At 36.8% G+C, this 27,434-nt stretch overlaps 1 protein-coding gene across 1 annotated transcript in view; it reads left to right on the top strand.

Annotated features, from left to right (window-relative positions):
* The window catches only part of CEP83 (centrosomal protein 83), a 74,502-nt gene that overhangs the window by 40,075 nt on the left and 6,993 nt on the right, over window positions 1-27,434 (top strand). The window contains 4 exon segments of the mRNA XM_036864838.1: window positions 10-159; window positions 11,731-11,806; window positions 14,504-14,661; window positions 16,320-16,449. Of these exon segments, the coding sequence (XP_036720733.1) occupies window positions 10-159; window positions 11,731-11,806; window positions 14,504-14,661; window positions 16,320-16,449 (514 nt within the window).

Raw genomic sequence — 27,434 nt, 5'->3', positions numbered from 1 at the left:
TTGTTTTAGGCTAGAACTTGAGAGCAGATTAGCGGATTTAGAGAAAATGAAAGTGGAACATGATGTCAGGAGGCAATCTGAAAAGGAACAGTGTGAAGAGAGATTGCGAGCTTCACAGATGGCAGAAGAGTCGGCCAGGAGGGAACTTCAGAGTATTAGGTTATATATGCATATATTTTTTTAAAACTTCATTTTGAAATAATCTCATAGCCAACAAAACATTGCAAAACTAGTACAGAGTATTCCCATATAATTTTCACCCAGATCTCCATGTCTGAATTATTTTGATACCTTTGTTGGTTTCAGTTGGCCATATGTGAGTGTGTCTGTTTCTGGACTCTGTTCTATTCCATTTATCTGTATGTCTGTCTTGACACCAGTATCACACTCTCTTGACTACTGTAGCTTCATAGTAAGTTTGATTCAGGTAGTGCAAGTCTTCTACCTTGTTCTATTTTGGCAAGATTGTTTTGGCTCTTCTAGGTCCTTTGCCTTTCCTTGTAAATTTTAAAATCAGCTTATCACCATTTTCAAAAAGGCTTAAGATTTTGATTGGGATTGCACTGAATCTGTAGCTCAGTTTGAGAAGATTTGTCATCTCAACAGTATTGAGTCTATCCAATCCATGAATATGGCCTATCTCTCCATGTATTCGGGACATCTTTAATTTCTGTCATCAGGGTTTTGTAGTGTTCATTGTATATATCATGCTCATATTGTGTTACATTATAATTCTAAGCATTTTTATGTGATTATAAGTGGAGTTATGTTTTAAAATTTTACTTTCTAATTGTTTATTGCTGACATATAGAAATATAGTTGAGGGGCTTCCCTGGTGGCACAGTGGTTAAGAATCCACCTGCCAACACAGGGGACATGGGTTCGAGCCCTGGTCCAGGAAGATCCCACATGCCGCAGAGCAACTAAGCCTGTGTGCCACAACTACTGAGCCTGTGCTCTAGAGCCCGTGAGCCACAACTATTGAGCCTGTGTGCCACAACTACTGAAGCCTGCACTCCTAGAGCCTGTGCTCTGCAACAGGAGAGGCCACTGCAATGAGAAGCCCGTACACTGCAACGAGGAGTGGCCCCCACTTGCTGCAACTAGAGAAAGCCCGTGCACAGTAACAAAGACCCAATGCAGCCAAAAATAAAATAAATAAAATAGATACAACATTAAAGAAATAAAAAATATTTAAGAAATACAGTTGATTTTTATGTATTGACCTTGAATCCTATGACCTTATGGAAGTCATGTATTTTCTACTAGCTGCTTTGTGGGTTCTTAGTTTTCTAACATCATGTTGTATATGTTGTACTTTCTTTTAGTTTACTGTTCATTTTTTGGTTTTGGTAGGTTTTTTTTGAGGATTTAAGTAGGTTTTATTTTTTTGATAGTATTTTTTTCAATAGATCTTTCTTGGAGTATAATTTTTTGAGTTGGGAATTTAATTCAACTAATGTTCATTCTTTCATTTTTATTGGTAAAAGTATCATGCTGAGAATTTTCTTATCACTGCTTTTTAAATGTATCATATAGATTATGATATGCACTGTTTTAATTATCATTATTTTTTAGAAATTCCCTAATTTCAATTTGCATCTTCCTTTTCACCCAAGAAGCAATAGAAGGTATAGTTGTTTAATAGAAGGTGAAACGAATAGTTTTTTAGGGCTGCCACAACAAAATACCATAGACAGGGTAGTTTAAACAACAGAAATTAAGTTTCTTACAGTTCTGGAGGCTAAAAGCCTCGGAGCTCAATGTGTTAGCAGATTTGGTTTCTCCTGAGGCCTGTCTCCTTGGCTTGCAGATTGGTTGCCTTCTTACTGTGTCCTCACAGGGGCTTTCCTCTGTGCACATGTATCCCTGGTACCTCTCCCTCTTATAAGGACACCAGTCCATAGGATTAGGACCCACCATATAACCTCATTTAACCTTGTTACCTCTTTAAAGACCTTGTCTCCAAATACAATCACATGTAAGTGATTGAAGGTTTTTGAATTTCCAGGTGATAGGGCTTTCTTGTTTATTTTGTTGTTAAATTTTAGTTTTATTGCATTGTGATCAGGGTATTGATTCTGTTATTTCTGCTTTATGGAACACTCTAATGTTTTCCTTGTGACCTAATATATCAAGGCCAGGACTATGGTAAAGCCAGTGAGGCACCCAGGGTGCAAAATTTAAGGAGGTACTCACTCTTATGTGTTGACATTGGACTTGCAGGAAACCTAGGTTGAGTCTCCTTAAATTTTTCACTCTGGGCACCTCACTTACCTTATCTTAGTCTCAGACCTGTAATACATGATCGATTTTTATGAGTGTTACATAAGGACTAGTAAAGAAAGTGCTCAATTATGAGTGTAAAGTTTGAAATATACATCCATAAGATCTACCTTATTAACTATGATGTTCAGGTCTTCTGTATACTTTTATTTTTTTGTCCACTTCATTTGTCTTGTACAAAGAGTGATATATTAAAGTCTCCTATTATTACGTTAGTGTGTTTCTATCTATGACTCCTTAAATTTCTTGTAATATTTTTGCTTCATAGGTGATTGCTATATTATTTGGTATATAGATAATCATAACAGTTATACTTTAATTATGAATTGTGGCTTTTAGCATTTAAAAGCACTTTCTTTTTGTCATTTATTTTTTTTTGCTTGAATTCCACCTTGTTTGATATTATTATTACTCCTGTTTTCTTTTATTTTACAATTGTTGATTTATTTTTTTCATAGATTTCTGACAGCTGTTGCTATGGATTTTTTTTAGGTGCTATATATTCATGGTACTTGTTATTTTTCCTTAACATTTTATCTTGAATTTTATATGGGCTAATAGTAACATTGCTACTGTTTTCTTTCCTTTTGCTCATATTTGTGGTACATCTTTTCATCTTTATTTTCAGCTTATCTATTTTATTTAACTGTGTCTGTTATAGACAAATATTACAATACCTTTTAAAAATACAATTTGAATGATAGTTTCTTGAGCAGTATGTTAACTCATTTACATTCTTGTAATTACTTTACCATTAGGATTTAGTTATCTTTTTTCACTTTTTTTTTAACTACTACTTATTTATTTATTTTATTTATTTATTTTTTTGGCTGTGTCAGGTCTTGGTCATGGCATGCGGGATCTTTTGGTTGTGATGTGTGGGCTCTTCGTTGTGGCATGTGGGCTTCTCTCTAGTTGTGGCATGCAGGCTCCAGGGCAAGTGGGCTCTGTAATTTGCATCACGTAGGCTCTCTAGTTGAGGCGCACGAGCTCAGTAGTTGTGGCACACGGGCTTAGTTGCCCCAAAGCATGTGGGATCTTAGTTCCTCAACCAGGATCAAACCTGCATCCCCTACATTGGAAGGCAGATTCTTTACCACTGGCCACCGGAGAAGTCCCTTCACATTTCTTAATGACTACGCTTTCTGTTTCCTTATTTGCCATCTTTTTTCTGTCCTCCATTGGATAGGTTAAGTTTCTCTCTCTCTTTTTTTGGGTTACTCCTAACTTAAGACACATAGTTATATTTTTTCTTTATGTATATCATTGTTTAGCAATATCTGTGTCATAACCTTAAGTAAAAAATTTACCTGAGTACCTGAGTATGGTCTTATCTCCTTGTTCTCACCTATCTTTCTGAGTTGAATATTTTTAGAATGAATATATATATATATATATATATATAGGCACACGCATTCTTCTTATTAGAACACAAACATTTTACTGTTACTTCCTCATTCTTGTATTTTTGTATTGATTTCATAGTTTTATTTATTATCTGACTAGTGTACTTCTTGAAAGAGTGTTTTCCAAAAGTCTTTTTGCTCTAAACTTCTGAGTTTTTATGTCTAAGAAAAATTTTATTTTACACACATACTTAAATGATATTTTATTGGTTATAATTGTCTAGGTTCAAAATTCTTAACCTTTAACACTTCAAGTGTCTTCTTGCACCCAGCATTGTTGAAAGCTTGATCTTGGTCTTTTGTAGACCTCTACTTTTTTTTTTTTTTTTTAATTTACTCCTGTTTTTCTTGCTTCTGTTTGCCTGGTGTACTTTTGTTCATCCCCTTATTGTTAGTCTTTCTTTTTAAGTGTGCCTTTCATGTGTAGCATATAGTTGGGTCTTGCTTTGGATCTAAATTAGATATCTTTTTGTTTTAATGGATGAGTTAAGTCTCTTCACATCAGTGTGAGCTCATGCTCACTGCAAAGACTTCTAGGCAGGAGCATAAGAGGTCCCTTGCTGGATTTAGAATTATTTTCCTCTTTTTACTTAGAGCTATTTGAAGTTGGGCTTTCTTGTCTTCCATTTATGTGAAAGATGTGGTTTTTGTATGGCTTTATTTGATCTTGCTTTCCTGTATTGTTTTGTAGGACATATATATATAACATAGAACTAGGAATTTGCTGTTATCTTTAGCTATCTGGAAGTCCCCTGTATCTGCTTTTTTAAATTCTAAATCTTAGTGACTTTCTAATTATATAGATTACAGTTATTTTTAAAAAATCATGTTCATTAAGCTGTAGGTTATGTTTGGGACAAGGTTTTTGATTTTCATTACTCAGGAAAGAATCACCTCAGGCAGAGAGAGAGATATAATTGTTTATAAATGTCCAGTTTATGAGCTATTAATGTAAATGTTAAATACTCAATTCTAGAATCGTAAATCTTTTATGGATTTTGAGAGCCAGTTTTGTCCTGCTCTTTGCTTTAGGTGGGTACATTTTTTAGTGGTTCAGGACAGGTTAGGTGTTTTTTTTGTTTTTGTTTTAACTTTTAATCTCTCCTTCACAATCTCCAGCAAGGGGAGAGAGAGACCCACCCCCAAGAACCCCACTATAATGTTTTATCCTATTCTGGTCCCACAGTTTGGCCAATTAGAATCTTTTCTCTTAGAATTTAAGCCTGTTTCTCCTGGTTTGGGCTTCTGTTGCCATAGTGATAAAATGTTCAGCAATCATTACTTGAAGACAATAATGAACTTGACCCTTACATTTTTTTGTTTTGTTGCCTATATAAAACAGCTTTCATTCCTTCATCTTTTTTTTTTTAAATAAATATATTATTTTATTTTTGGCTGCTTTGGGTCTTCATAGCTGCACGAGGGCTTTCTCTAGTTGTGGTAAGCAGAGCTACCCGTTGCGGTACGCGGGCCTCTCACTGCGGTGGCCTCTCCCGTTGCGGAGCACGGCTCTAGGCACGCAGGCTCAGTAGTGTGTGGCTCGCGGGCTCCAAGTGCAGGCTCAGTAGCTGTGTTCAAGGCCTAGTTGCTCTGGCAGCATGTGGGATCCTCCCGGGCCAGGGATTGAACTCGTGTCCCTGCATTGGCAGGCGGATCCTTAACCACTGCACCATCAGGGAAGCCCCTATTATTATTTTTTTTTAATATAAATCATTTTCTGTTCCTTTAGCCACTTTGATAATTTTTATTTGATTCCTCTTCAGGAATCAAATTTATAATGTGTAATGTGTAATTGACCCCAACTTAAAATAAGGACATTTATAATGTCCATTTATAATGTGTAATTGACCCCAACTTAAAATAAGGACATAGTAACCCAAATAAAAATAGCAGGAGTAATTTGCAAAATTTGCATGATTTTTTTTAATGGTCTACAGTTGTGGTGTTTTTCCATGGCAGTTCTGGTTTATAAGTCTAGCTACATCAGCCAGGTCTATTTTGATCAGTTATTAAAATAATCATAATCGCAGCTTGTCTTATTTAGAATTTGTGATAGGTCAGAAAGAGACTACCTGTGGGGAAAAAAAGGTTTGCTAAGGATATGGAAGGTCTAAAGCATATAAAGCAGAAATATCCATTTATTTATAAACAACAGATTAATAAGTAGGATTAATCACTGATTTGGCAGATGCTTTAAACTGTTAATTACATACCAGTCCCTTGTCTTCATTCAAGTGGTTTCTTCACCACTAGCCTAAATAATAAAATGATTATTCTAAACGCATTATTCTAAAATGCGTTTGTAAAATTTGTAAAGTTACCTGTAAATTAAAAACATGTTAAAATTACAAGATTTTAAGTAAGATAAAGTATCTAATCAGCTTTTGGTTATGACAGTAACCCTGCTCCAACTAAGGCAAAAGGGACTTGATTGGCTGATGGAAATGGTGGAAAGGACAGGGATTGTGCTGATCTCATGGACGCGTGGATCTAGGAACTCAAATGTGCCACATGAGAGTAGCTTCTTCCCTCCTGCTTTCATCTCCCTCCTCTCTTGTTTTCTAACTCCTGTAACTGCTTCTCTCCTACTGCTTTCTCTGTGAGGACAAGACTATATTTTGAGATCAAAGACAGAGTTCTTACTTGATGCTTCAACTTAGAAAAATCTAGAAAGGCTTTGTGTCCGGTTCACACACCCATCCCTGGGCCCATCCTATGGCCGGGGGATAGGGCACTCTGACTCGGCCCAGGTTTTAACCAGGTTTTAACCAGGTTTTAAGCGTATTTCTGAGTGGGTAGGGGGCGGGGTGGGGAAGGGGAGTTGGGGAGGGAGAGGCGGTAATGTGCAGTTTGTTATCAGAAGTGGGAAGAGAGGTGTATTGGAGAAGTAGCAGCAATAACTAACTGAAGGAAAGGGAACTTGATCATTTAAGATTTTGCATTGTTTAAAGCCAGAGTTCTATTTTCCATTTGTGGCTTTCTAATTTTTTCTTAAGGTTTTTAGAAACATTTTTAAAAACTATCTGTCACTTAGTATATCTTTCTCTCTACTTATTATACTCCATCTTGAGATGAGCTATCTATTGTATATCATCTTAGTAGGGAGAAGGAGACTTCTACTTGGCCAGTTGAACAAGTTCTTTTACAGAATTTGAACAGCAAAGTAAGTGATGGAAAAATACATGGCAACATTTGAAAAGCCAGACAGTTCGTATACGTGTCCTTGCTTGTGATTCTGGCCAATTATTCTAGCCTGGTTCTGGCTCTCTGGTTCCCCATTGATGCATTGATTCTCTTATATCTTCCCAGGAAGGTCCCTTTTTGCAAATAATGACCAGAGTGGATTTCCAGCACTCACGGCAAGAACCTTGGCTTTCAATGGGTTGATACAAAGCTGCCTTTCTCAATAAACTTGTTCTAAGGATTTTTGACAATAGAGAAATCACAAATACAACTTCTCTTGCTTGCCTTATCTATTACTTTCTTTTGATAATTGAGACTGACATCAAATGAAGCCAAGAGATTACACTAGAACTTTGGTGCCTAATATAACATTACTAGCCACATAGAGCTATTTAAATCTAATTTTAAATTAATTAAAATAAAAAAAAATTAAAAGTTCAGTTCCTCAGTCACACTAACCACATTTTAAATGTACAATAGCCACATGTAGCTAGGAGCTATCATATTGGGTGGTGCAAATTATAGAACATTTCCATCATTAAAGAAAGCTCAGTCAGACAGTGCTGTTGCACACTAAGTTCCTTAAAGATAAGGATTCTGTCCGTTATTCTCTGGCGTATCTGCAACACTTAGGACCAGGCTCAGCATTTCTAGGTACTCAGTAAATATTTGTTGAATGTTGAAGTGACACACATCAGCTGCCTGCCATAGAAAACCTAGGCAATAATCAGCATAATTAGCTACCCTGTACTTTGAAGAGAACTTGAAACAGCTCCATCTCACTGTCATTTCAAATGTTTCCCATTGAACTTTTCCCCAGCTGCATACTCTTGTACCTTGGCCCTCCAGTTTGCCTACCAAATATACTTCCATTGTTTCCATAATTACTTTTAAAATATAAAGTACTTGATCTCATAGTTTTTCATTCCCCAACTTACCCTTCACCTTTTGATTTCTCCCCATCAGCAACCCATTAAAGCTGTCCTTTTAACAATTTTTGCTGTAGCCTCTGAAATCTGTTCCATTACCTATAAATTTTGTACATCTCCACAGTTTTTAAATCACCCCCCTCACTGATACTTTGTCCTGATGGTATATTGCCTGGCAACCTTTTTAAGTGGAAATTATTCCTCCTTCCCCTCTCCTGCAACCTAGGGACCAAGAAGAAAAATCTGTTTGTGAACCACACTCTTGCTTCCAGACCATTGTTTGACCAACTTTGGTTAAAATGACTTTTCCTTTGGTATTCCTTGCATTCATCTTACCCCTGTCTTTTTCTCTACCAATTACTAATCTACAGGCTATTCCGCAACAGTCACTGAGGACCTTGACTTCCGTTTCAACTTTTTTCTATTTTCTATCCTTTGCCATCATTCTAATTGACTATAATATTGATATTGTTGACTCATCCAACACCTTAGCCTTTTGTTCATTTTATCTTCATTCTGACATTCTTCATCTTTATTCTAAGCCCCTTCGCTTAGCCATATTTTGGACCTTGTCATCTCTTAGAGCCAATCATTTCAAAGACGTACATTTTTTTTCTCTTTTCCACTCCATTCTCACTGAAGATAATGAAACTGGTAGTTCTTGTACTTTAAAAAAAAATTCTTCCAGTCTCTTAGCCTGCTTCCCTTGCCGCCGTTCAGCTTGGAAACTATGTCCACTGTTCTGTGCTCTCACTTGTACCTGAGCAAAGGCTCCTGGATATGAATTCTTTCAACTTCCCACTATTTGAAAATTTCTACATCTTCATCCACCCTCTCCTCCCTTTCTGTTTTAATTAAGATTCTTTTCTCCCTTCACTTCCAAAGTAAAAGTGCTTTTAATCCCACCCCCTTTATTTCCTCCAGTCTTGCTTCAGCAGTTATCCTCTTCTTTACCTCTACCTTTAATTTCTCTGCCTCAGACTCTTATTTTGCCTTTAAGGTCCAGTTCAAATTGTATTTCTCTTATGTAGCCTTTACTGATCCTCTAATGAAAATTAATTGCACCTTCTTCTGTACTTTGTACTTTTAAGACTTATTTTCGTTTGACTTGTGACACCCGTTGACTATTCAAAATCTTCTAATCAAAAGAGATACTATATTCCTAAATCTTCAGCACTGTCTTGTGAAGTAATATCTACCTGTTTTGAACACTTTTGTTATTGAAATTTAAGACCACTGAATTTATTCCTAAACCCTGATCATCCCTTTTAAGGTTACTTTTTATTTGTAAAATGTAATTATCCCTTAGAATCCTAAATGTAATGATCTTAAATCATGGACTAAGTTTCTTCTTTAAAAAAATAAAAAATCTCCTATCAATTATGAATTCTAACCCAGCACTGCTTCAGCAAAGTGAACTGAAGAAAATTTGTAGATCATCTCTTATAGTCTACCAAAATGGTGTACTTACTACTCCTTTCATGTTTAATGATAGTCAGATACTCTTTACCATTGGTTTCTTTGGCTTCAGTTTTTATAGGTAGGGCATTTTTGTTTCCCTTCATATCTACATAATTATTTAGAAAGTATTCAGGCCGCTAATGCTTTCATAACTCGGTCTTGTTCTTGTTGATTATCATGTGTGTCCAAAATCTCGCCGGAGCTAAGATATACTTGGGGGCCTAACTTTTCTAACTCTGGACCGGAGCTTAGGACCCATGGTGTTTTTCTCTCCCTATTTTCATCTCCATGGTTTTGTAGAAAGAAACCTTTATTAACTCAGTAACCTAAAAGCTCCAAGTTAATAACAACCTTAAACATTTAAGGGAGAAATGCACAGAAAGTTTGAGGGAGTAATAGTATAGCTAGAATTATGGAATAAGAGTATGACTGGTACTGTCAAAGGAGCACAGGAAGAGCAAGACTGGCCCTCTTCCTTTAGGTCCATTGTTTCTGGCATTCGTATGTAAATATCTCAGGAGCAGTGTATTTTATGGTTTCTTCCATATCATATTGTCCGACCACCTTGTGCATTTAAATGTCTAATCCAGGATTTGGGTTGGTTCATTCAGTCCATCAACAGATACTTACTGAATTTTTTTTTAATAGATCTTTATTGGAGTATAATTGCTTCACAATACCGTGTTGGTTTCTGTTGCACAACAAAGCGAATCAGCCACATGCACACACATGTCCCCATATCCCCTCCCTCTTGAGCCTCCCTCCCATCCTCCCTGTCCCACCCCTCTAGGTCATTGCAAAGCACCGAGCCAATCTCCCTGTGCTATGCTGCTGTTTCCCACCAGCCAACTATTTTGCATTCGGTACTGTATATATGTCGATGTTACTCTCACTTCGCCCCAGCTTTGCCCTCCCACCCCATATCATCAAGTCTGTTTTCTATGTCTACCTCTTTATTCCTGCCCCACAACTAGGTTCATCAGTACCTTTTTTTTTTTTTTTTTTTTTTTTTTTTTTTTTAGATTCCATATATATGCATTAGCATACCGTATTTGTTTTTCTCTTTCTGACTTCACTCTGTGTGACAGACTCTAGGTCCATCCCTCACTACAAATAACTCAATTTCATTTCTTTTTATGGCTGAGTAATATTCCATTGTGTATATGTGCCACGTCTTCTTTATCCGTTCATCTGTCGGTGGTCATTTAGGTTGGTTCCATGTCCTGGCTATTATAAATAGTGCTGCAATGAACATTGTGGTGCATGTCTCTTTTTGAATTATGGTTTTCTCAGGGTATTAGTGTTTAAAGCACAGCCCTAGGCCTTTGAGAATATTGTCTTCCCAAGAAACATTTCTAATTGGGTTGAAAAGGCATGCTAGTAACGCTAAACTATAACTAGTACGTGCCAAACAAATTATATTTGAGGTAAATGAAGGATTTTTAAAAGGGAAGGTTGAGGGCTTATCCTGTCAAAGCTAATTAGTGTATAGTCTTTCTCATGAGGTTAGTTAGTCCCTTGGTCACCAGGGATATGCTGTGTTTTAAGGTTTTGGCTGAGAATGTATCATTCGTTTTGAAAAGGACACAAATTGTGTAAGTGTGCATTCATCTCAGGGATGAAAACTCATAATATATTTTATAGAATACAGTATGGTGTCTGTACTAGATAGTTTTCTTTTAAATACTGAATTTAAAATCAGTATAATTACGGCATAATGAAGTGGGAGACAGAGATACTTACTTGGGTGTGAGAAGACCTGGGTCTCATCTTGATTTGGCTACTTGGTAGCTGTGTGATTTGGGCCTAACTTTGCTAAGCCTCAACCTCTTTTTCTGTATTATCTGGAATTATAAAGATGACTCTGCTTACTTCCATACAACTATTATGAGAAATTACTACAATTGGCCAACCTTAATTAAATGCCTGTTATACTATAGACATCATGGTAGGCATTTAGGATACATTTAGGAACTCTATAACCCAGTAGAGTGAAGGTGAGGTAGCAGTATATCTGAAAGCATTTTGTAAATTGTGAAATACTGTATGGCTATAAGATGGCTTCTCCTAGACTGGACTCCTTTCTCCTGCCTTACTGACCCACTAGGCACTCCTCCACCAAAGCCGTTTGTTCAGGCTGTTCCCTGTGTTTGTCAAGATCCTACCCACCAGAGCTTTATCTCCATGTAGTAATCTCTCATCCTTCTAGATAGACTTGATTTCTCATCTTCTCTATGCCCACAGTTTGTAGATTTTTCCATAGCAGAAGCAGAAATTTGTTACATTTTAATTATATGTGGACACAGCTTAGTTGCCTGAAGTCAAAATCTTTGCCTTTGAATCTACCACTTTATATAGCACAGTGCCTTGTGTCAATATGGGCACTCAATAATATGATTGTCTAATTCAGTGAAATATATGAACTGTGGATTTTTAATAATGTCTTGTTGGGTTGTGATTTTTAGGTTAAAACTTCAACAACAAATTGTGAATATTGAAAATGCAGAGAAAGAAAAAAATGAAAATTCTGACCTGAAACAGGTATTATTTTAGCAAACATTTTGCTTTTATTTTTTTAAGTGCTTCTTTAAATCTGTGTTTTTGAATCTTTATTGGAATTTTATATATAAATATTCTGAAAATATCACTCCTATTGATAATGAATTGATGAGGTTGATATGTAAAGATAAAGTGTTTAGACCTCTTTAAGCTCTTGTTTAGTAAGCTTCTTTTGTTTTTCTTTTGTTTTTCTTAAGATATTTATATGCTGTGGCTCATGATGATATTTTTTAAAATTATAGTTTAAAGGGCAGTATTTTGAATTACTTGTGTGATTGACTTGTAACTTTGCATTTCTTATTCCATGAGCTATTTTTTATTATATCCCTATGAAATCTAAGAGTTGTATTTATGGAAGGAAATTCATATTTTAATTAAAGTTGTTTGAGTTCAGGAAAGATTTATATGGGCAAAACAAATTATGAGGAGTGAAAATTCTATTTTTAGGATTTATGCTTGCATGCTAGCTGGCATTGCTTTGCATGTATAGTTATGGTTTCTAAGTCTCAAGTAGGAGGGCATAATGTGTGATACTCTGAGAGAAGTTATCTAGTCTCACTGGCATTGGGCTTTCTGTCATCCTGTAGATATGGAGAAGTATTAAGCTCTTTGAAAGTTGCTTGTTCAGCCAGCTGTAATACAGGTTTTATATTTACAGCTCCAGTTAAAAATACTGAATAGTTCTTCATGGAGAAATTCATTCTAAAATAGAAATGAGACATACCTTTTTACTTTATTCTTCTGACAGTTAGTTGCTCTTTGGACCTATACAGTTCTGTATGTGGCTTTGCTACCATCAGGAAGTAATGGAATTATTTCCCATTTATTGCATAAAGAATCTGGTTTCTTTTGACTCTTGAGTGTTGTAATGGATTCTTTTGATCTGAAGTCACTTGACTCTCTGTCTCCAAACTTCTCTCAAGAGAATGGCTTAGAGAGGTAGAAGAAAGTGAAAGAAAAATGAATACTTGTTTATTAATTGGTAAAATGGCTTTTGCAAGAATTAGGTGTAAATATGTCCCAAATGAATTATTTGGATAAGACTTAAGAGCAATGTGAATCTCCTAGCCTGTTAATCTGTAACTAGATAATTAGCTACTTTTCATGAGAAAAAGTACTCCCAGATAAAGGTAAACTGGGATGGAGAAGAAGCCTGAGTGACATTTCACAGTTTGATAAATGGTTCTAGAGGCCAAGGAATCCCTACCATTCATTAGGTTTCTCAGAGCATCTTTCTTCTGCCCAACACTGTATAAAATGCTTAAAAACTACTCAAAAACAATGTGAGAATGATCCTTCCTGCATTTATGATTCCTGACTATTCAGAGAGCAGAACCCTTGGAAGGAGTGCTAATCACAAGGTTGTGGGAGTGGGAGAATGGATTTTCTTAGGAGCTTTCCCAACTTACCTTTTAAAATCTGTTCTTTCCTCGGAGGCTAGGAGACTCTAATATTTGGATTCTCTTTGCTCACCTCCCTGCTCTCCTTCTAATGACACTTCTCCCCATTTCTGGTACCTCTTCTGGCCTGCTTATTTGGGGAAGAAGAGAGAGGACTCAGTGGCAGATTGAGGAATAGGGTTCTTGATGGTCTCTGCTTATATTAAGATATGATCCTAATGCTGCTGCCTTTTTTTTTTTTAAACATCTTTATTGGAGTATAACTGCTTTACAATGGTGTGTTAGTTTCTGCTTTATAACAAAGTGAATCAGCTATACATATACGTATAGCCCCATATCTCCTCCCTTTTGCATCTCCCTCCCACCCTCCCTACCCCACCCCTCTAGGTGGTCACAAAGTACGGAGCTGATCTCCCTGTGCTATGCAGCTGCTTCCCACTAGCTATCGATTTTACATTTGGTAGTGTATATATGTCCATGCCACTCTCTCACTTCGTCCCAGGTTACCCATCCCTCTCCCCATGTCCTCAAGTCCATTCTCTATGTCTGAGTCTTTATTCTTGTTCTGCCCCTAGGTTCTTCATAACCATTTTTTTTTTTTTGGATTCCATATATATGTGTTAGCATACAGTATTTGTTTTTCTCTTTCTGACTTACTTCACTCTGTATGACAGACTCTAGGTCCATCCACCTCACTACAAATAACTCAAATTCGTTTCCTTTTATGGCTGGGTAATATTCCATTGTATATATGTGCCACATCTTCTTTATCCATTCATCTGTCGATGGACACTTAGGTTGCTTCCATGTCCTGGCTATTGTAAATAGAGCTGCAGTGAACATTGTGGTACATGACTCTTTTCGAATTGTGGTTTTCTCAGGGTATATGCCCAGTAGTGGGATTGCTGGGTCATATGATAGTTCTATTTTTAGTTTTTTAAGGAACCTCCATACTCTTCTCCATAGTGGTTGTATCAGTTTACATTCCCACCAACAGTGCAAGAGGGTTCACTTTTCTCCACACCCTCTCCAGTATTTATTGTTTGTAGATTTTTTGATGATGGCCATTCTGACCGGTGTGAGGTGATACTTCATTGTAGTTTTGATTTGCATTTCTCTAATGCTGGTGCTTTTTATAATTTCATTCCAGGGTGTCCTGAAGGGCACATCAGTTGGGTGTGGCATTTGTGAGGGAAGATGCTTAGTGTCCTCTGTGTCTCTCATATTCTATTGCATTTGTTTAGTGGCCTTATGTTTCTCTTCTTTCTTCTCTTTTAAGCAAATCAGTAGTTTACAGATCCAAGTGACCTCACTTGCACAGTCAGAGAATGAGTTGCTGAATTCAAACCAAACACTGAAGGAAATGGTGGAGAGGTTAAAACAGGAATGCCGAAATTTAAGAAGCCAAGCTGAAAAAGCGCAACTAGAAGTTGAAAAGTAGAGTTTGCTCTTTTTTTTTAATGTACAAACTGTTTCTTCTTTCTGCTATATTATATATAGTTCTTTTAATGATGATTCCAGTGTTGAATGTATTTTGGGAACTAGTTACAAGTACCCCATTGACAGTGTACAGTGGTCTTAGGTAATGTATTTTCTGTTTCTAGAGATGAGCTTTATGGACTCTTGGATTGCTTTAAAAAAAAAAGAAAAGAAAATAGACATCTAGGGAAGAAGACCTTTTAAAATTCTGCCTGACCACAGTATTATGAAAACCTTCAAAGAAACACTTCTGTATTCATTGAGTAAATCAATACATTTCTTACTTCAAATATCTAAATTCTTCTGAATGCCAGAGAACAGAAACAAAATTTTGATGTGTACAGCTTACTTCTTAGAATTACAGTTATAATCTTTTGGATTTTCCCTTTGAAAAGCTCATTTACTTGTTTTATATTTTGATTTTGAAATCTCTTAGTAGTAGACAGTCTAGTAAACTGGTAGGGAGATGATTTTGGTGACCAAGATCTTATATTCCCTGGAAAATGTTGTTTATATTGGTAGAAAACTACTATTTTGTATTTGCTTTGTTATTATAACATCATTATTATTATTATAAGTTTTTGAATCTATGAAACATTATTCTTTTTACAGTTTTTCTTCTTTCTTGCCACATAAAATTTTTTCCTTATTTTTCTATTATTTAATATTTTAAGGCTTGTCCATGGGCTCATATATGTGGTTGAATTTCAAGAAAAGGAAGTAAGCAAGATAACTGTCCATAATGTGTTGTGACATTCCACAGGATCCAAATTATTTTGCTTATATTTTGCAAAATATAGGAATTTGTATCTTGGGATCCTCAAGTGATTTGAAATGTGCTTAAGAATTCCAATCATAGTATAGCTAGCAAATGTAACTAACTTATCATTGGTTTCTGAATGTTATTCATAGGATTATATAGCAGAAAATAGCTGGACTTGGGGTCAATAGAATGTGATTTTGATCCCAGCTAAGATACTTAAAATCTGTTTGACCTTACTCATGGAATCTGACTCCTCAGGGTTTGTATATCTCATTTCTACTGCCTATAGTGATGATACTAAAAATCATAAAGTATACAGAAGAGCTTTAAAGATGTAAGTTGTTATGATGTTACTATAAAATACCATTTATATGAATTTTACTCTAGCCAGGAAACATACCACATTAAGACTTGATACCAAGGTTGATTTTTAACCGTCTTTATTAGGCCCAGTTTTTAATAGCTTGGTGGTATCATGGTTTAAAGCTGATTATCAGTTGTTTGTCCTGCCACCACCCACCCCCCTCCGTTAACTAGGTATAAGTCTTTAAGCAAGTTAGTTAACAGCTCTAAGCCTCAGTTTCCTCAGCTATAAAATGGAAATGATAGACATACCTAACTCTGGGGTTACTGTGAAGAATAAATGATGTAGTACACGTACTGTTCTAAGCCCAGTGGCTGGCTCACAGGAAATACTCAGTAGTGGTGGTGATAGCAGATACGTGGCCATGCAAGAATGCATGTGTTGGATTATGAAGGCTGTGGGTGAAGTAGGTAGTGAGTTTGATGATACTTGTGGTAACATCTCTTCTAAGAGTTAACATCTCATGTTTTGCATACGTTCTTCTGACAGGGCATTGGAAGAGAAGCAAATACAGTGGTTGGAAGAAAAGCATAGGCTTCATGAACGTATCACTGACAGAGAAGAAAAATATAATCAAGCTAAGGAGAAATTGCAGCGAGCTGCAATTGCCCAAAAAAAGGCAAGTGGTTCTCATTAAAGTGATTTCTATAGAGTGAAAGCATAACTATTTTAGGAGAATAAAATGTATTATTAAAACTGAGACTTCACTGGTATGTTCAGTTTGATATTTAAACATGACATTTTGCTGTCACCTTGTAAAGATAAATTGGGAAAATGCAAACTGCTCAGCAGGTTTATTTCTAAATGTTGTGTACACGTCAGTTTTTCAGAGTATGCATTTTTCCACAGAGACAGTGGTTTTCATTGATAAAGTTTCTAGACCAGCCCATACAAGTCTCATTTAACTTATTCTGCACTTAAATTACAGGGTGATTAGGCCTGTTTCAACTGTGCTTAACTAATACTTGTAACATTGTTTTTGTGGTTACAATACTTTTTTGTTTCCAACTCAGGAATATAGAAGCAAGTATCTCATTGCCCCAGCAGAAGGAACTAGGACTCCCCTGGCTTCTGAAACAGCCACGATAGTTCCCACAGCCATGATCTTTTTAAAGTTTCATCTTTGCAGGCATATTTTCTCCAGAACCTAAAAACTTTGTTTTCTTGGAACTAATCCAGGGCATCATGGAACTAATATAACCAGATGATTCATCTGAGTCAGTGGTTTACAACTTTTTTTCTACTCAACAAACCCAAGGAATGTAGCATAGCCCCATCAGTAACCATGGCTCTCCATGGCAGCGATTCAGCAGTTATTTTTAGCAAGATTGGCGCATGTGTGTTGGGGGAAGGGGAAGGAAGTATTTTTAAAAAAATCCCACAAATGATTTGGATATGTCTCCATTTGATAAGTTCCTTAAGTAGTGGCATTGATTGTGGGGAAGTGAGAAGGTCTGAAATGAGAGGAATTCGTACCTCTAGACATAGGCACACCAGTGTCTTAATATCTGTATGTTTATTGGTAAGGTTAGCTGTTCATATTTGCATAAGAGAAGAGAAGTGTATATCATTTACATATTCTGAATTTGGAAATCAAGGACACAGTTTTTAGTTACCTGTTTACATTATTAGATATAACTGCCAAATTCATCCTGATAGTTGGAGTGACAACATGAGAAGCCTAAAAGTCATTACTTCCCCACTTTCTTGGTTTATGAATGTTGCTTTTCTCTTTCCATTATGCTAAAAGTAGTGTAACATTGAGATTAGAAAACAGCACTTAACTATATAGGATCCCAGTGTTTCATACTCAAATATAAATACTTATGTTGTTGTTTCATTGTTTTTTTTCCCCTGTATGTATCACTTCTCTTTCTTTCTGTCCACGTAAGTACTGAGCAGTGTATGGGTATTGATGGGATTTTAGTGAAGTTATTTCATGGCTTGGGATGATCTCCGAAATCCTACTTATGCTTCCTTGTACTGTTTGAAGCCTAAAAGCATCTGATGCCAGATTAGCTAGAAATCATAAGAAATTATAAGAGCTGATTTTATCTTTTACAGAAAAACTTTTATGTTGAGGTTTTAGAGATAAGTGTCTTAGAGATCAGATTCTAATTATTGAGGCTAGGTTGGGTTGACTTCTTTTGGAGCAAAAGTGACATCCAGTGGTGAGAGAGATTATTAACTAATCATAGGTATACCAGAAAGAGGGGAGGAGGTGATATTTTAAGAAACATGCGAAGTAACGTTTCATCAGTATTGACCTAGGATGAATGTTTTTCCTACTGAAATAACTGCCAAATGATGGGGGTGAATATAGTAAACACCTATTTTACTTTTAAAAATGTGATCAGTGGATAATGATTTTAAGTTGCAGGAAATTGTTAAACTCAATTCAGTAAAAATTATGACCCAGAGCTGTCCCATCATGTGGAACACTGCCCTATAGGCTTACAACTTTACCTCAATTAAAGTGGAAAAGCAGGTAGTACATGTGACATAGAAATACTGTAAAAAGTATGTAAGTATATATAATTTTAGGGCTGGGGGATCTTAGCATTCAGTAGTTTTTACAGATTTGGAAACTGAAGTGGTAGGGAGCCAAGATCATTGACTAGTTAGGAATGCTGTGACTAAAATCTACATTTTTCTATTCTTAATCCTGTGCTTTTTCTGCACTGTTACTCTTTTAATTTCCCCCTTTCTTTGATTCGAGATACTTTACTGCTTTTCCCTTCATTATAACCATAATCCACATGAGTCTTATTTCCTGTGGCAGAATGATCACTATAAAATTAATTTTTTAAACTCAGACCCTTTTCCCATTCAAGTTAAATATAATGCTTCTGTATGAAAATGTTGGCTATAAGGTTACATAAATATGATTCGTAAAATTGCAACAGACTTTTAAGTTTCTTAGATGACAAAGATCATAACTTTCTTGTGTAGTAAGACTTAAATTAAGTCACAAAACATTAACTCTAGGGCAGAAATCATAGTCCTTTAGAGTTACTTTCCTGTGAGAGGTTCTTACAACTGGAGAGTAGCAGCTTTATTTTTTTTTCCCCAAGCTAGGTAAGATGGCTTCATTTACAGCTCCAACCTCCTAAGCACAGAGATTATGTCATTTCTGGTAAGTGTTTTTAGGTAGAGTCTTTGTGTAATGATATTTTGCTGTGTTGATTTGTTTGGAAAAGTTGGACCGGGTATCTTGAGTTGGAATGCCCTTCTGTAATTGATGACTTCTCTGTATGTTTTTCCCCACACACTGTTGAAATGTGAGTATGAAGAGAGATCTCTTGGTATGAGGACAATGAGTTGTGCTTTTCCTTTTGAGGCACTTGAAATGATAACTTGTTATTTTTATTCTAAGGTATATCTCTGAAATAATTCTTGGTTAGATGTTTTGAACGGTTTTGAGAAAGAAATGAACCATAGTCTTGAAGTTACAAAATATCTATTGAATATGTTGTGTGGCCTGGCATTATGTTATACACCGAGGGGAAAATAGAAGCCATGATTAATTCCTGCCCTTGATGACCATATAATCTAATTGGAGAAATAAAATAACATGCAGTACCTAAAGAATCTATTAGTCACTTCGATGTGATCTGTGTGGACACTAAAGTTTGAGAACTACTGTGCTAGGGAGAAGAAAGCCTTAAGACAGGGAGACTAGTCAGGAAGCTATTTATAATCATCTTAAAATGAGGTAAGAAGTCTGGAATTCGGGCTTGCAATATAGAATGAAGGTGAAGGATGACTCCTAGAAGTATTCCAAAGGAAAAAATTAACAGAATATAGTGCTAAATAAGAAGAAAGAGAAAAATATGAAGTATTTTAGCTATGAGAGGATGTAGAGGAGTTGTCATGATGGAATAAAGACCATGTGTCAGTTGAGTAGAAAGAGAAGATACATTTGACTAAACACACGTCAGGTATGAACTGATGGCAGTGCATCCATGTAGACATGTCCTAGACTCTTTTTTTTTTTTTTTTGGCTGCACTGTGCAGCATGTGGAACTTCCATGACCAGGGATTGAACCCGTGCCCCCTGCAGTGGAAGTGTGGAGTCCTAACCACTGGACCACTAGGGAAGTCCTGTCCTAGACTGCTAAGTGAAGATATCATGTAGATAACCAGAAATAATGGAATGTAAAGCGTGGAGATCAGTAATTCAGCTTAGGGATGTATAATTAGACACTTGAGATTTTGAGAACTGCTGAAGAATAAAAGGACTAAGAACTAAGTTGACTTGGAAATAGGAGCTGGATTTAGTAGAGGAATGGTCATAGAGGTAGAAGCTATAGTATGGTGTTATAGAAGCCACAGGAAAAGAAGGGAATCAAAGGTAAATGGTAGTGATTATTGAAGAGAGTTCATTGAATTTGGCTAAAAGGTGATAAAAGGAAAATTTCAGCTTTGATTCTTGCATCAGTATTCTTTTGATTTTTCTTTAACTCTTTTGTGTTGTAATGTGTGTGACACTAAGGCATCCATTTGATAAACCTATGATTCTATTGGACTGATAAAGTCAAAATTACAATCATTTCTTACAGCCACTTTCTCCTCTGGACTTTCATTTCTTTCAGTAGAATATCATTCTTCCAATTACTTAGTCTTCAAACCTTTGATTCATCCTAAGGGCTCCCTTTCCCCAAATATAGTCAGTCACTGTATTCGTTTCCTAGGGCTGCTATAACAAATTACTACAAACTGTGTGGCTTAAAACAACAGAAATTTATAATTGCACAGTTCTGGAAGTTAGAAGTCCAAAATCAAGGTGCTGATAGGGCCATGCTCCCTCCAAAGGCTCTGGGGAAGGATCTGTTCCATGCCTCTCTCCTAGCTTGTGGTGGTTGCTAGCAATCCTTGGTGTTCCTTGGCTTGCAGACACATCACTTCAATCTGTGCCTCTCTCTTCACATGGTGTGTGTGTCTGTCTTTATATCCAGATTTCTCCCTTTTTATAAGGGCACAAGTCAATATTGGATTTAAGGCCCACCCTAATCCAGTATAACCTCATCTTAACTTTACCCTTTTTTCAGATAAGGTCACTCTGGAGTGTTTTCCAACACCAAGAACCAATTATCTAATTCTCTGGACACCAGCTGGGTGCCAGTAATTCAATTAAATTCTGACACTGCATCAGATTCCACAAATTAAAGGGTTCAGCCTCAAGACTAACCCCATGTCAGGTGTCAGGTCCTTAGCCGTCTGCACTGCTGACCAATGACTATAAATTGGGGTTCCCATAACACCCCCCACCTAGGTTCATAGAACTCAGGAAAACATTTTACTTGTATTTACTGGTTTATTAGAAAGGATACAACTCAGGAACAGCCAAATAGAAGAGATGTATAGGGCAAGGTATGGAGGGGGAGGGGTGCCCTCTCTGGGAGTGCCACCCTTCTAGCAAATCAATGTATTCACTATCCTGCAAGCCTTCCAGGTATCCTTGTTCAAGAGTTTTTAATAGATATCAATCTCTAGTACCGCCACTCCCAGAAGTGGAGGGTGGAGAGTGGGAGGTGGGAGGTGGGAATAGTGCTGCAAGTTCCTACCTTCTTACCACTTGGTCTTTCCAGTGACTAGCTCTATTTTGAGATTACCTAGGGGTCCCACCCTAAGTTAACTCATTAGTATTAACTCAGGTATGATTGAAAAGGGCTGGTTATGAATAGCAAAAGATGCTCCTATGACTCAGGAAATTCCATGGGTTTTAGGAGCTCTGTGCCAGGAGCCCAGGGCAAAGACCAGATATATTTCTTCTTATAGCATAGTCACATTCTGAGATTCTGAGTAAACATAAATATTTGGGAGACACTGTTCTACCCAGTATAGTCACTAGAGCCTGTGAATTCTTCCTTTATAATGTATCTCACATTTTCCCCACCTCATTTCTTTTTATTCTTATTGCAACATCCTAGCTCAGACTCTCTTCACTACGAGGTTTCTCTATATTCGTTTAGTCAGTTTACTCAACAGATTTATTGAGAACCTACTCTGTATTATACCAGGTACTGTTTTATTCACAGGGATACAGAAATAAAGACTCTGCACTGAGGAGCTTATGTTGTGGTGGATGGGAGACACGGAGTAAAGAAACAAATGTCAGGTGGAGATGTGTGCTAAGAGGAAAACTAAGGGGGATAGAGGGCATTGTTTTATATAGGTGATCAGAGAAGCCTCTGATAAAGTAACGTTTGAGCAGAGACCTCGAGGAAAGAAGGGGGAGGCCATATTTTGTATGTAGGGGAAGAATGTTCCAGAGGGAATAGGAAGTAAAAGAGAGAGGCAGGAGTCTGCTTGGTATGTTGAAGGAATACAAGGAGGGAGACCTGGGTAGCTGGAATGGAGAGAGTAGTAGGAGGCTAGGTGATGTAGGGGCTTTTTTTTGGTTTTTATTCTGAATGAGATAGGAACACACTGGAGAGTTTTGAATTGAGAAATGCTATAATCTGAATTATATTTTCAGGAGAATCTCTGGCTGTTGTGTAGAGGGGCAAACAGGACTCAGGAAGACCACTTTTTGGTAGTTCAGATGAGAGATGTAGAGAACTAGTAGTAGACTGGTGGTCGGATTCTGTATATATTTTTAAAGATAGAACTTACAATGGTTATAGGGTATTAAAGAGATAAATCAAAGATGACTAAGATGTTGGGCTTGAGCACGTGGTTAAAATAGAATTGCTGTTTACTGACATGGGAAAGACCTTGGAAGGAACAGGTTTAGGGATAAAATAAAGATGCCTCTTTTGGACACATTAACTCTTTGAGATGCCCATTAGACTTCCAAGTGGAGATACTAAGCATTCTGGTGAATACATGAATCAGGGCTTCAGGGAAGAGGACTAGGCTAGAGATAAAGATTTGGGACTTATCAGCATGTAAATGGTATTGAAAGCAATGGGATTAAATGAGGTCACCTAGAAAGTGAAGGAAGACAGAAAAGAACAGGTTTGAAGATTGAGTTTTGAGGAATTCCAAACTTTAGAAGTTGGGAAGTTAAGGAGACTGAGAAGGAGTGGCCAATATGATAGGAAAAGAACCAAGAAAGTACTAGATGCCAAATGAAGAAAAATGCTTCAAGAAGGATTAGCTGTGTCAAATGACATTATAGTGTCGACGAAAAATTAATCAGGCGACCTAAGAAAGAATTGGAAAATTTTATTCAAGACAAATTTGAGGGTTAAAACCCAAGAAGAGCATCTCAGAAAGCTCTGAGAACTGTTCCGCCCGTTAGAAGTCAAGATACAATTTATATAAGTTTTTTGAGACAGAGGGCTGTACATTAAATGACCTATTACTGACAGTTTACAAAACCCAGATTTTAGTGCCATTGTGGTGGGTCATGTGACCCTTTATAATCAAGAAGGATTGTTCTCTTTTAAGGCATTGTCTTGTTGATGCTCGGAGAATGTTGCTGTTTATGGTTGAGCAGGTGTTCCTGCTGATGGGGGAGGTTTGGTCAATGCATAATGCACATACACAAGGCACAGTGAGGGGAGAGGGGAGGCCAAAGCGCAGAGAAGAATTTTTAGGTTTAAATTTTTCTTGTCTTGCCATAAATATGAATTTTATTTCACAGTGGTAAGATGATAAAATAGTAAGATGAAGACTAAGAATCCATTTGACTGTGTGGTAATTAATTGTTGGTGGCTTTGTCAAGAGTTGTTTCTGTGGAGTAGTAGGTATGCACGTCTGATTGAAATGGAATATAGTTTGTCGAAGGAATTTTGTTGTGAAGAACAAAGAACTGGGGTAATAGCTAGCGTTGTGAGAGCAAAAGCTTCTTTTAAGAAGGGAGAAATTATAGGATGATTCAGTAGCAAGGGGAAAATTGATAATGCAGGAGAAGGAGGGGGCAAATGAAGGGATGATATCTTTTAGTAGGCAGAAGGGCATTAGATTCAATTCAGAGAGGGAAGGGATAGAAACACAATGTATCTATTGTACCTGGAAAGAAGACAAAATACATGATTGTAAGTTCCTGATAAATTCATGGATGTAGTGGAAGTTCTCTACTGGTTGCTGCTATTTTCTCAATGCAAAAAAGAATCTGGGTCACCAGCTCAGACTGTGAAGAGTGGAGGTCTAACAGATTTGAGAAGAGACAAGGAGTTGTGAAAGAATGTAAGAGTTTGGGAGAGTGATTGGATTAGGGAAATTAGTAGGATTTCCAGGTACCAATAGGGGGCCCATTTGAAGTAGTGAGACCGGTCAGCATGGGGGGGGGGGGTGGGGTGTGTGTGTGTGTGTGTGTGTGTGTGGTGTGTGAGTTAGAAGAAGAAGGAGGCTTGGGTCAAGATAATGAGGGTGCTGCAAAGAAATGATTATGTTAGGGTCTAAGGCATTCATTGGGTCTACTAGTCAACCAGCTATCCACTTCTTTTGCTGCATTCTAACTGAGTTCCTGGCAAAGAGTAGTGCTCAGTAAATGGTTGTTTTTACAGTGATGAGGATGAGGACAACATTGTCCTGAACCCTGTCTTCAGGAAGCTTATCTCCAGATTTGCCTCTTAAGAGGCAAACTTCAGAGTCCATCCTGATACCATATTAATCTTTTCAAAACAATGCTTTCACCCATCAATTCCCCTGCTGGAGAAACATCAGGGGAATCCACATTCCTATAGAATTACAGATTCTTCTTAATTCATTTCTTATCCTTTCTAAAAAAGCCTTTTCTCAAGATTTTGTATTTTATGACTGGAATTCCCTTCAGAAATCCCTGTATTTTGTATTAACTATGGTTAATATAGGGCCCAATTAAGTGTGCACTGTGTGTGTGTGTGTGTGACATGCTTAAGATTTGAAGATGAGAGTGAAAAAATTCATATTTTACTACAATTTAAATGAGCAGTACAAATGGAGAAATAGAACTAGATTTTAAGATTGCAGGTTTATATAATCATATAATAATGAAGTGTTAAGCATTTCCATCTTTAAAATGTCTGCTGTTAGTTGAACTAAAATACCTAAAAGGAGCATATGCTTTTGATAATGACAGACTAGGAAATATGTGGATCAGCTCTCCACATGAGAACTAGAAGAATCAGACAAAATATTTTTAAAAATATCTCCATGAAGGGCAGTGAAGAATTAAGAGGCCAAGATCCTGGAGAGATGGGAAACCTGGAGAGGTGAGCTCAGCATTTGGGGCTGCTTTTCCCTTAGAGGAAGCTGCCAGTTCTAGAAGAGACAGCTGAGAGGCTGAGAAGTGAAGCAAAGCTTTTGACAACCTCGTAGGGCTTGGGGACCAAAAATTGGAGTTCAGAATCTGCCAGAGAGAGGGTCTCAGGTCTGAGTCTACCAGTGCTGTGGGTTGAGACCATGAGGGGGTATGCCCTTGGACTAAGAGTGAACTAACTGCAAATAGCCTGGCCCTTGCAAGTATTGAAGCACAGCTTCAGATAATCTGTCCTTATAATTAGATTAAATTAACCCCTGTTGTTAGTTTTCCTAGCTGCCTGCAAGAAACAAATGTAAATCTGCTTTAAGGGAAACTAGCATTGTAGGCTTCAGTTATTTCTTCAGTTTTTAAAATGTAATGTCTAGCTCTAAATAAAAAATAAACAGAGATACTACTGCACATCCATTAGAATGGCTAAAATCCAGAACACTGACAGAACCAAATGCTGGTAAGGATATGGAACAATAGAAACTTTCATTTATTGCTGGTGGGATTGTAAAATGGTACAGCCATTTTGGAAGACACTTCGGCAGTTTCTTACAAAGTTAAAACATAGTCTGGCCATACAGTCCAGCAGTCATGCTCCTAGGTATTTATTCAGATGAGTTGAAAATGTATGTTCACACACACAAAAAAACTGCACACAAACGTTTGTAGCAGCTTTATTCATTATTGCCAAAACTTGGAAGCAAGCAATATGTCCTTCAGTAGGTGAAGGTTAAAAAACTTTGCTATATCCATACAAGAGAATATTATCCAGTGACAAAAAGAAATGAGCTATTAAGCCATGCAAAGACATGGAAGAACCTTAAATGCATATTGCTAAATGAAAAAAGCCAGTCCGAAAAGACTATATACTGTAAGATTTCAAATATATGACATTCTGGAAAAGGCAAAACTATGGAGACAGAAAAAAAATCAGTGATTGCCAGTTTGTGGGGTAGGAAGTAGGGATGAATAGGTAGAGCACAGGGAATTTTTAGGGCAGTGAAACTATTCTGTATGATAACTGCAGTAGTGCATACAGGACAGTATGCATTTGACAAAACCATGGAACTGAACAACACAAAGAGTGACAATGTAAACTGTGGACTTTAGTTGATAATAATGTATCATTATTGGTTCATCAGTTTTAACAAATTTCTATTAATAATAATAATTTTAAAAATAGCTGCATGAGGAAATAACATTGAAAATCAAGAGAAGTAACAATCAATATAAAGAAACCCCCCATAGGGGATCCAGGTAATGGAGTTATCAGATACAGAATTTAAAATTACCGTGTTGTAGATGGCTCAGAAATAAAAAGAAATGCTTGAGAATTGACCAGAAAACTAGAAAACATTTTTTAACATGGCAGGTTTAGAACTAAAAAACACAATAACTGGATTATGAACTCTGTGTATAGGTTTAACAGCATCCTCATCTGCCTCCTCAAGGCATGAGCAGAAATCAGTGAAGCAGAGATTATACAATAGAGAAAATTTAACTTGCCAAGAGCTGATCAATCTGAAAAGATTGATAAAATGGCTTCTCCCCAAACTCCTCATAAAGTAGGTAGGGTAGGTAGATGAATAAACACAAATGGACAATATAATGAATGAAAAAGGGGTATCACTATACATCTTATAGATATTAAAACAAAAAGACTATTATAAGAACAGCTGTGTTAATTATGCAATTTTGATGAAATGAACAAATTCCTTGAACATCTCAACAAAACTAATACAAGAAGAATTAGGAAATCTAAATAGTCCTGTATCCATTAGGGAAATGGACTCCTTAATTTAAAACCTTCCATAGAGAAAATGTGGTATTTATATATATATTGCAAAATGATTACCACAATAAGTCTAGTTAACATCCATCACCATACATAGCTACAGAATTTTTTTTCTTGTAATGAGAACTTTTAAGATATCTCTCAGTAACTTTCAAATATGCAATGCAGTATCATTAACTATAGTCACCATGCTGTACTTTACATCCACAGGACTTATTTATTTTATAACTGGAAGTTTGTACCTTCTGACCTCCTTCACCCATTTCACCCATCCCCCAGCCCCTGCCTCTGGCAACTGCCAGTCTGTTCTCTGTATCTTTGAGCTTATTTTACTTTATTTTTAAAAGATTCCACACGTAAGTGAGATTATGTGGTATTTTTTCTTTCTCAGTCTGGTTTATTTCCCTTAGCAAAATGCCGTTAAGGTCCATCCATGTTGTCACAAATGGCAAGATTTTCTTCTCTTTTATGGCTGAATAATATTCCAGTGTGTGTATCACATCTTCTTTATCAATTTATCCATTGATGGACACTTAGGTTGCTTCCATGTCTTGGCTGTTGTAAATACTGCTGCAATGAACATGGGGGTGCATGTGCCTTTTCAAGTTACTGTTTTTGGTTTTTT

Source organism: Balaenoptera musculus, chromosome 10, assembly GCF_009873245.2.
Source record: "Balaenoptera musculus isolate JJ_BM4_2016_0621 chromosome 10, mBalMus1.pri.v3, whole genome shotgun sequence".
Classification (NCBI taxonomy): domain Eukaryota; kingdom Metazoa; phylum Chordata; class Mammalia; order Artiodactyla; family Balaenopteridae; genus Balaenoptera; species Balaenoptera musculus.
This window is presented reverse-complemented; position numbering and strand designations above follow the sequence as displayed.